General features: G+C 42.4%; 1 protein-coding gene across 2 annotated transcripts in view; it reads left to right on the forward strand.

Annotated features, from left to right (window-relative positions):
• The first annotated feature begins 1,198 nt into the window (after positions 1-1,198).
• khdrbs3 (KH domain containing, RNA binding, signal transduction associated 3) overlaps positions 1,199-10,050 on the forward strand; it is a 90,221-nt gene continuing 81,369 nt past the window's right edge. The window contains exons 1-2 of one of the 2 annotated variants that reach the window (XM_079521788.1): positions 1,199-1,293; positions 1,758-1,876. In XM_079521788.1, coding sequence (XP_079377914.1) covers positions 1,829-1,876 — 48 coding nt within the window. In that variant the 5' untranslated portion in view covers positions 1,199-1,293; positions 1,758-1,828. Of the gene's footprint in view, positions 1,294-1,313; positions 1,455-1,757; positions 1,877-10,050 lie in introns of those variants that run through there. The other variant, XM_079521787.1, reaches the window with a different exon arrangement.

Raw genomic sequence — 10,050 nt, forward strand, 5'->3', positions numbered from 1 at the left:
AAATTGCAAAAATATTATGGTGATGGGGCCTCATCTATAGCCAGATGAATGGTGCCTGCCTGACTGCGACAATTTCCCCCAAAATGAAAAGCAAAAGAATACTCAGTTTGGATATACAGTACCATGTCGTTTCTTTTTTGTTATATTAGTTGACCTAGTCTAGTAGGCTACTATAGGCTTACACTGGAAATTGTATACAAATGTTTTTATTATCGTCTCCACCATGAGGCCAAAGGAATGGGGAGAGAGTATGTTTTGCACTCCGTCCGTCTGTGTGTGTGTGTGTGTGTGTGTGTGTGTGTGTGTGTGTGTGTGTGTGTGTGTGTGTGTGTGTGTGTGTCCGTCCGTCCGTCAAATCGTTACACAGTATCTCTATAGTCATGTTCTCAAGACGGATCTGAATATGCTTATAAAAAGGAAGTGCAAGAAGCACCAATATCGTTTCAGTAACACTTTCCCACCCCATCAAAATCATAATGCAGCTTTTTTTTATTCAAGTGCGAACCTGTACTGTAGCAGCATATGTAACATGGTACTGTATGAAGTGCAGGCTGTGTTTACAGTAGGACTGACCCCCAAAAATCGAATATTCAAAGCTTCGTTCGATGGCACGGGATTCGAACATTTAAAAAAATCAGTTTATTTTTTCAATATTTATCAAAATTGGTGATCTACAAGCCCATAACGCATTGCAGCATGACATGTTGAGAGCTTGTAGATCTGCTGCCCAAACTCCCCAAAGCCATGCGACCATCTTTTTTTTTACTCCACCACTGAAATTTGCCACTTTCAAGATCACTGGCCCTACCATTGTAACCACTGGCCACTTTTTTAATGCATGTAGAATTAGTTTTAACCATTCATTTTATAGCAATAAAAGCAGTCTCAAAACACTGGCTTACAGTTACATAATATTGGCAACTAAATAAATATGAATTAGAAATTAAGACAAATACTGACAATTACTGATTGGTTCATTCTTCAATGGCTTGCAGTTAGTTATTGCACATAGTCAAAATGCAAAAAGTTGTCCTTTTAGAAAACATTCAGTTGGCTGGCGCGCACACGCACACGCACACACACACACACACACACACACACACACACACACACACACACACACACACAATCAAAGAAAACCGTTTACAGCTGCTGTTAATTATTTGCATTGCAAGCTAGCTGGCTAAATTAGGTCTACCCTCTCACATGTGGATTTTAGTTTGGTTAATCCAAGATGAAAACAACAAACAGCTTGGTTACAGGTGTTTAAACACAATAAATGGTATCATCCAGGTCAGTTCCTGCAGCTAGGGGGCCTATAAAAGGCAGCCAGTTAGTTTGAAGCAGGTTGTTGACCAAATGTGCTGTATTGGGTGTATTGTGCTGTGATGGTGAAGTTGAACACCCTGCCCTCATGTCTTATTTATGTGGTAACATAAATTACCGTCTTACAGGTGAATTCTACTAAAATTCTAAAAAAATATATATCTCAAAGATCATTTTAAAATATATCTTTGACATACAGATGATAGACTTTTAGAATATTGTGCCATGGAGTTGTCTGGCTTGAGATAAGGGGTGAATTTTGCAAACTTGTACAGGCTGCCTGCAGTTTCCTTCTCTTTTCCTCCGAAAGAAATTCCATCACGTTTCATCCCAAGTTTTATCAGACGGAATCTTTCATCTGCCACTTCCAGACGCTGACCCTCTCGTACGCTTCATGTGTTCCCCTTTCTTTCTCCCTCCCGTTTCTGTAGAGATCGAGAAACTCCAGAAAGATGAAGGGAAGGAAGACGAGAAGTTCATCGACGTCGTCATCAATAAGAACATGAAACTGGGACAGAAAATCTTAATACCAGTCAAGCAGTTTCCTAAAGTAAGTAATATTGTACGATATGTGTCCTAAAAGTAGATAACGCTCAGAAGCATGGGAGACAGAAGGTTATCGAGATGATATGCTATAAATAATAAATTATCTATCTATAAATTATGTGTATTGGCTTTTTCCCTTTTGACCACCACAACCCCGCCGACCCGCCGTCCCTATATTCTACAATTCCACAATGCGTTGTGAGATTGTAGATCTGCTATTTTCTAAAGATTTTAATACATATGATAACTGGGACATTCTGCATATTATTTTTTTTACTTTTGGTACTTAAAAGTATAATATAATATTAAAAGTCAACACTTTTGTACTTTAACGCAGGTACAATTTGATTACCAGACTTTTACTTTTAACATAGTATTTTTGCAGTATTGCTACTTTTTTACTTAGGCTACTTTGGGTATGATCTACAAACAAGATCAGCAATTTGAGATTTGGTGTATGAGGAAAAGAGTGGGGGGGGGGTTACTAACATAGAGCCCTGGGGGACCCCAGTCAATGAAGAATATAGGGTCATGTCAGGGCTGGTTGGGCACTAGGTGGCGCTACAAGCGAGATCTGTACGGTCTGGCACGGTTTCGGGTATCTACGGTTATAATAGTCGAATTCTAGGACATCTGGCACGGTTCTAACCTTTCTATACACCCATCTATCTATCCTCGTGGAGGATTTCATACATTTTATTAACTTACCATTTTTTTGTTGAGTGATGCTTGGAGTTGGAGTCATGCCTGGTAAAATAAATATATATGCACCGTCTGCAGAATTAAAAAAGTAAAAGCCACGGCTGGATCGCCGCCGCCGGACTAATTTAATTAATTCCACTCGGCATCTTGAAAATACTTTTGTGTAAAACGCGATCATGATAACTTGTGGTCCGTTGAAAAAAAAAGCTTGTTTTGACGGACAAAGGGAAAAAAGGAGCCTTAAAGGGATAGTTCAGATTTTTTGAACTTAAGTTGTATGAAATACTTGCCATTAATATAGTGGTTGCAACTGTATTAATTGATTGCCCGAGTCCCATGGTGGGAGTTCTGCTCTGGTTTTGGTCAATATTAAGTAGTTCCGGTCATTTTGTGGGGGGCACTGGGGCCACGCAGTAAAAGTAAATTAATCCACAAAACGAACGTAATTTGTATTGTTGACCTATTTCTAAAATATTAGCGCGACTTTCGTTCAACTTTGACCCCTCTATCACATGGAACTATTTTTTGGGCGTAGTGATATGAACACAAAAAACATAGTTCTGTGTGATAGAGGGGTAAAAAAAGAACAGAAGTTGCACTAATATTTTAGAAATAGGTCAACAATACAAATTATGTTAGTTTTGTGGATTAATTTACTTGTACTGCGTGGCCCCCAGTGCCCCCCACAAAATGACCGGAACTACTTGATATTTCACCAAAACCAGAGCAGAACTCCCACCACAGGACTCGGGCAATCAATTATTACAGTTGCAACCACTATATTAATGGCTTACAACTTAAGTTAAAAAAATCTGAACTATCCCTTTAAGTTGGGACTCATGGAGGCAAATCCAATTTTTGTTGTTGTTTATTTTTTCTTTTCCTTCCGGTTGAACCCGGGGCCGGAAGGGTCGGCTGTTAAGCCAGTCTCCCAGGCAACGCGCAGCACGTATAGAGGATTCATTTTTAGACGTCTAACATTTGTCACCTCACCCAATGTGAATGTTTGGGTTGCCAGTTGCCCGACCGATATCCCCCCACTTAAAGCAGAAACCAGTGCCGCACCACTATCAGTGCGGCACTATCAGTGCAGGCTTAAGTGGCGCCCCTAAGAGGTGGCACTCGAAGCGGCTGCATACCCCGCCTCCCCCTATGGGCCGCCCCCCATGGGTCATGTGGTTAAATTAATAAACTGAATCAGCCACTGTCCACTGGAAAAGATGACGTGGAATTAACATTCAGAATAATAATTCCACGCCGAATCACTGATTTTAAGCTTTTGAAATGCCACAGATGTAATTGGCTGCTCTTTTTTTACCCCGCCAATTACGCTGACCTTGGTCAATGGCGCGTACAGTTATTTCCCATGTATAACAATTATTATGCATTGATGTAAGATGCATAACAAAATGGAATTAATTGGTTTGAATGAGCAATGGGGTTTTTTTTATATACTTGAGTGGATTTCACTTTTTACACATATACTATACATTGGCTACAAATACAAATGAATAATTATAATCATTTAACTTTTGAAAGTATGACCCTTCATTTGTTTACAATGGTTTGCGCTCAATATATTAATCCACAAAATAATAACTCAATAATAATAATAACAATATAGGCTTTATTGTCCCACAGGGACATATTCCACAGAAAACGCATAACAATATAGGGCATATATCTCTCCACAAACACGTTCCTTTTTCCCCATAGAGATTTCCCAAAATATTTATATAATTAGTTTAAGCCAGGCTCCTGGTGAATCATGACCGCATAAAACATTTGATTCTGTGTCAAAAGATATATGAATATCTAATTATATTATGTCATAAATACCCTTTTTTCTTTTTCTGGCTTTCAAATATTTATCGCGCCTGGATGGCTTGGTCCCAGGCTTCAAATAATTTATATATACATATTTTCAGAAATCTCTATGGGGGGGAAAATGAATGTTTTTTCTATCTTTCTTATATCCCGTCTCCGCCACTGCTGTGCCCTATAGCACCACACAACATAACACCAAGACAATGCATGAAGTCCCCAGGAAAAGTTTTTTGTTTAGACATGGTCAATATATTGAAGAAACATGCGGGGGGGGGGGGGGGGGGGGGATAATACAATGGCTGTTGGCTGACAGAGTCTGCTCACTTAAAGGACCACTTCACCACTTTTCAACCTATCTTCATATAATAGGTCCTCACTAATAATCATGAAAAAATGGCGCGATCTTTTCCTACTCAGTCTGTGTCTCATAGGGCGGCTGTGGGCAGTTCAGAAACCGTCTTCCAGTGACATCATCGATGGGGAATACAAGCTAATAAAAACTGCAGGCTTTCTAGTCCTGAAAAGTTGCAATGCGAAAATGGAAGCCATCGTTCTCACGATAATGAAAATCTAAACATTTTTGTAAAAAAATCTTGTTTAAAAAATAATCTGCCTAATGATGTCACTGGAAGACGGTTTCTAAACTGCCCACAGCCCTCCTATGAGACACAGACTGAGTAGAGAAAAATCGTGCCATTTTATCATGATTATTAGTGAGGAACTATTATATGAAGATAGGTTGAAAAGTGGTGAAGTGGTCCTTTAAGTCATACTCTCATTCTGGACGGAGAGGTGAGCCTCATGACAACCTCTTTGTCAAACGGACATAAGTGGCGTGCCACGTTTGAGTGATGGCGTTGTTGGCCGTGTGATGAGAGCACTTCAGCCCATTCAGATGTCGCAGGCGTTTAACCCATTTAGACACTATAGATTCTACAAAATATCTTCTAAATCCTGACAGTTTTCTGAAAATCCTATATGTTTCTAAGTCAGTGGTGCTCAACCTTTTTCATGTCAGGGACCCCCAGAATTATCTGTATTTGGCCTCGGGGGGGCCCCCCATCTGAAAATATGTTGTTCCAGGAACCCCTCCTCAGAAGCAAAGATTTGAGTTAAAAACGTTCGCTCTGAAAGAATAATATATTCAAAGATTTGCGCCACATTTGAAAGATTTTTCAAAAATAGCAGACCTACAAGCTCGTATAGCGCGGCACTCTGTGCCTTTGTAGATCTGCTATTTTTCAACGGCTAAAAGTACAACATCATTCTTAAAACACAAAGTGGTTCCCGTCCAGAATCGGTTAATGGAGCCGTGGGGCGCGCTCGGCTGCCTGACAGGGATAGCCCATTGGGAGAGTGGTGGTGCTGGTGGTGTGGGTGGTGGACGGTGCTGAGGGAGTCGTGTGTGTAAAAGTGAGAAGGTGTTTTTGGCAGACATCACTCAAGTTTTCACCTCGGCCCTCCAAGGGGAAAAGAAACATGCAATATTCTGAGACCAATGGGTCTGTGAGGACATGGGCAAAATGAAAGGGTTTCGTGCTAAAGCCAAATGCTCGTGAACCCAGGCAGAAATGTAACCGCCTTGCACGAATTAAATAGATGTAGTTTATATATAATACACACACACACACACACTTTGAGTGGAATTGCCATGATCACATACTGAAACTTGATGGGCGAGGGAAGTGATGAAATATCTGAGAATCCCCTTGGGGCTGATAACCGATAACCCCTAGGGGGTGATATGAGATGTGTTTGACCCATCACTGCATGCTAAAGTGCCACCGTGAGTGACCTCGCTGCGTAAGGATGGCCCCGGCCAGCCCCCCCCCCACCCTAGTATCCAGTGTCACAACACGTTGCATCGCGTCTCGTTGTGAGCTGTTAGATGACTATTTCCACTATAAAATGACACCTGTGTGAAGTGAGCGGTGCAACTGTACCGTGTGGGGTTCCGCGGGGGGGGTCCCTGCAACATCGAGAGCCCCAGGAACGCGCCCTGCAGGGGGCCGGCCCCGGTTCCGGCGAGCCTTACCGAGTCCGAAACGGTCCAGAAGTGACAGAGTTACCGTGTTGCAGCTTTCCGTGCTCGGACGGACACGTACAGCGTGCTGCGTACACTAGTTCTGGTCCATAGCTCTAATGCGTTGCATTTAGAGCTATGTTACTCTCGACTTCCGCCGCTCGCATGAATGCAGACCAGCCTCTCATCTTCAGCGTAAATAAAAATAACGTTTTTGCTACTCACCAAAACAAAGGCAGGTTGTGTCATTAGAAAGCCCACTTTCCTTAGTGGAAGCACTCTGAGCCCCCAACCACACGTATAAACGGTACTTTTTGGCCAGAAAGTGAGTAGCAAAAACGTTATTTTTATTTACGCTAAAGACGAGAGGCTGGTCTGCATTCATGCGAGCGGCGGAAGTCGAGAGTAACATAGCTCTAAATGCAACGCATTAGAGCTATGGACTAGAGCTATATGCGTACACATACATACGGACAGTCGGACACACATAGCTGCGTAATAGAGCGGAGGCGCCGCTCAAAAAATTGTTAATCCATAACGGATTGATTGTAAATTTGGATGCCATGGGGAGACTCACATTATTGTTTTGGGTCACACAGCTGAACCTTTACACAGGGTGCATGAGCTCCCAAAGGGTAATGCGCTTCAAAAGTAAACTTGCTAGTCTGTCCCTGAAGTATTAAATGTTTGGTACCGAGCCTCGAGCATGAAATGTCACCTGGAGGCCTATCTGTGTCTCAAAGGTTCACAGCTAAACAGATTTACTTTGACAGCTTTGATAAGTGGAGCCGCTAATACGCTGTTTAGAGTTCCAACAAGCCCACTGAAGGAAGACAAATTCAATTTGTTCTGTCTGACAGGTAGCAATGGCAGGAGTGATCGCTTTGACTTCAATGGGTTTTCTCCTGAACTGCAAGAGTCACCTCTTGACTTTTTGCCATTGTTGAAGTGGCACTCGCATTTTTCCAAATGGCTCTTTAGCAGTGGTGGAAAAGTAACTAAAAGCATGTATACTCGGGTACTGCGCTCGAGTTTCGAGGTATAAAATGTACATTAACACAATCCATGCCATTCTCGAGATATCTCGAGAAAAGCTATTATTACCATCTTCATATCACCATCATTCATTATTACCATCTACCATTCACGAGAACACGAGATTTGATTAAAGTGCATTAATCCTGCTTTAAAAATTATATTATCTTATTTTCGCTTCCGCGGCTGGACCCTATATAGGACTCCCATTGTAGAAACAGCCTACAGGTACATCCCAATCCTCGGTGCATGCGCGCTGTCCTTAGTGTTTAAAGTGCTCAGAATGGGATAAAGTATACGATGTTGGGAGCTTAATAAAGCAAATAATAACAATTAATTAGAGTTCGTGCTAACCATAATAATAGTCTGATCGGGGCTACACAACCGCGAGCGACCCTGGCGCAGCAATGGAGGACAATCACTTCCGGGTCAGCCGGATAATGCTTCTTCTTCTCCGCTTATGTCATGCATTTCACTGGCACTGGCCTTGCGTTACCGCCTATGGAAATGGGAGGGAATGTGTTAAGCAATTAAAGCCCTTCTTATACTTGATTATTTCTTAAACATTGTGACAATGTTTATAACTTTTACTTTGGTACTGATCGATGCTAATGCAAATGTTTTACTTTTGCTCGAGTCAAATGTTGAGTACAGACACATTCATGTGATATTACTTCTTCCACCACTGCTCTTTAGCATTGAGTTCGAAGCACCCAAGCCGCTACAAACACTGGATTTTCATTTCAACAAACTAATGGGGACATGATGACAAGGGCACCATCTATACCGGCACGTTCCAGATGTGTGGTTTTCTGGGGCAAAGGGAATTATATCTCACTTATTAGTTTTGAAACCGAACATGAATGAATTGGATTTGTCTACGTTAATGCAAATAACTGACCCAAATAGGGGTGCATACTTAGTTTAGACTAGTCATTGGTTAGACATGGGTTAAGGTTAGGTTCTGCCCTGTGGGAGGTTAGGTTTAGGGTGAGGGTTTGAGATAGGTTGTAGTTGTAGGACTAATGACTAGTAATGACACCTATAGTGTTAATGTTTTAGAAATAGGGCGAGGGTGGCTCAGGAGGTAGAGTGGCTACATAGGGAATCACGAGGTTCCCCCTGGCTTTGTGTCCAAAGCCAGGGGGAACTAGGTGCTGAAACTGCTCTCGATGAGCAGGTTACGTGGTTTCCTCTGCCGTCAGTTTATGAATGTGCACGTTAATGGAATGCACATTGTGACACGATTGGGATAAAGGCGCCACATAAATGTACCATTTATGAATTCAGTCGGGTATGCATTCTAGTGCGTGCACCAACTAACAGCTTTTACGAGGTAAAGCTGACCTTAAACATCTCCATATGGTACATGTACACACACCTCTCTAAAGCATTAGTCAGTAGGACAGTTCACGACATTTTTGTACAAATGGGCAATTTTCTTTTTTTTATCCGTTTATTTCATATACCGGATGCATTAACAGGATTTCTCTCTGCCAGTGGTTCTCAACGTTTTAGTTTAAGTTCATCGGTAAGGAAACAGATTTGTCAAGGTTTCGAGGCATATTTTATTATTCTTATACTAATGTTACCAATTTGGGGGCAGATTTTAATGATATTTGGCGGCGGACCATCATCTGAAAAGGTTTAGCCAGGGACCCCCCAGAAGAGAAGAATTATGTAAAAAATAAATATTGTTTAAAACTGATACGTTTTCCACATTTTTTTTATATTATTGGTTATACATCTATTATCTAAATGTATTTATTTATTTGACAGGGACAAAGCTCATTAATCAACATGTCAGTTTTCACCTCAATGTAAATGGGCCAGAGTTAGCCAAAGCTAAATTTCATCTGTAGTCCCTGGGCAGGCTCTTAAAAAATGAACGATAAAAGATCAATATATAAATGTGAGCTTGTAGATCTGCTATTTTTGAATAGCTGGGGACCCCATGGGAGGTTAGGGTCCCAGGGCACCACTTTTAGAACCACAATGTATAGAGCATACATTCCCCCCCCCATTGCTCTCTGGGTACAAAGCAGAGCAGGCGTTGGCCGGGGTGTTGTGAAGGAAGGACGGGCTCCCTCTGGTCGGCTCTCAGTTCAGACTGTGGCTTTTCTCTGCGGTGGGGAAGAGCCATTTATCCTTCCACTGTCGCTGTATGCTGTATGCTGTATGCTGCTGCTGCTACTGCTGTATGCTGTATGCTGCTGCTGCTGCTGCTGCTGCTGCTGCTGCTGTATGCTGCTGCTGCTGCTGCTGCTGTATGCTGCTGCTGCTGCTGTATGCTGCTGCTGCTGCTGCTGCTGTATGCTGCTGCTGCTGCTGCTGCTGTATGCTGCTGCTGCTGCTGTATGCTGTAGCTGCTGCTGCTGCTGCTGCTGCTGTATGCTGTATGCTGTAGCTGCTGCTGCTGCTGTATGCTGCTGCTGCTGCTGCTGCTGCTGCTGCTGCTGCTGTATGCTGCTGCTGCTGCTGCTGCTGTATGCTGCTGCTGCTGCTGCTGCTGTATGCTGCTGCTGCTGCTGCTGCTGCTGCTGCTGTATGATGCTGTATGCTGCTGCTGCTGCTGCTGCTGCTGCTGCTGC

Source organism: Electrona antarctica (assembly GCF_951216825.1).
Source record: "Electrona antarctica genome assembly, chromosome: 15".
Taxonomy (NCBI): Eukaryota; Metazoa; Chordata; class Actinopteri; order Myctophiformes; family Myctophidae; genus Electrona; species Electrona antarctica.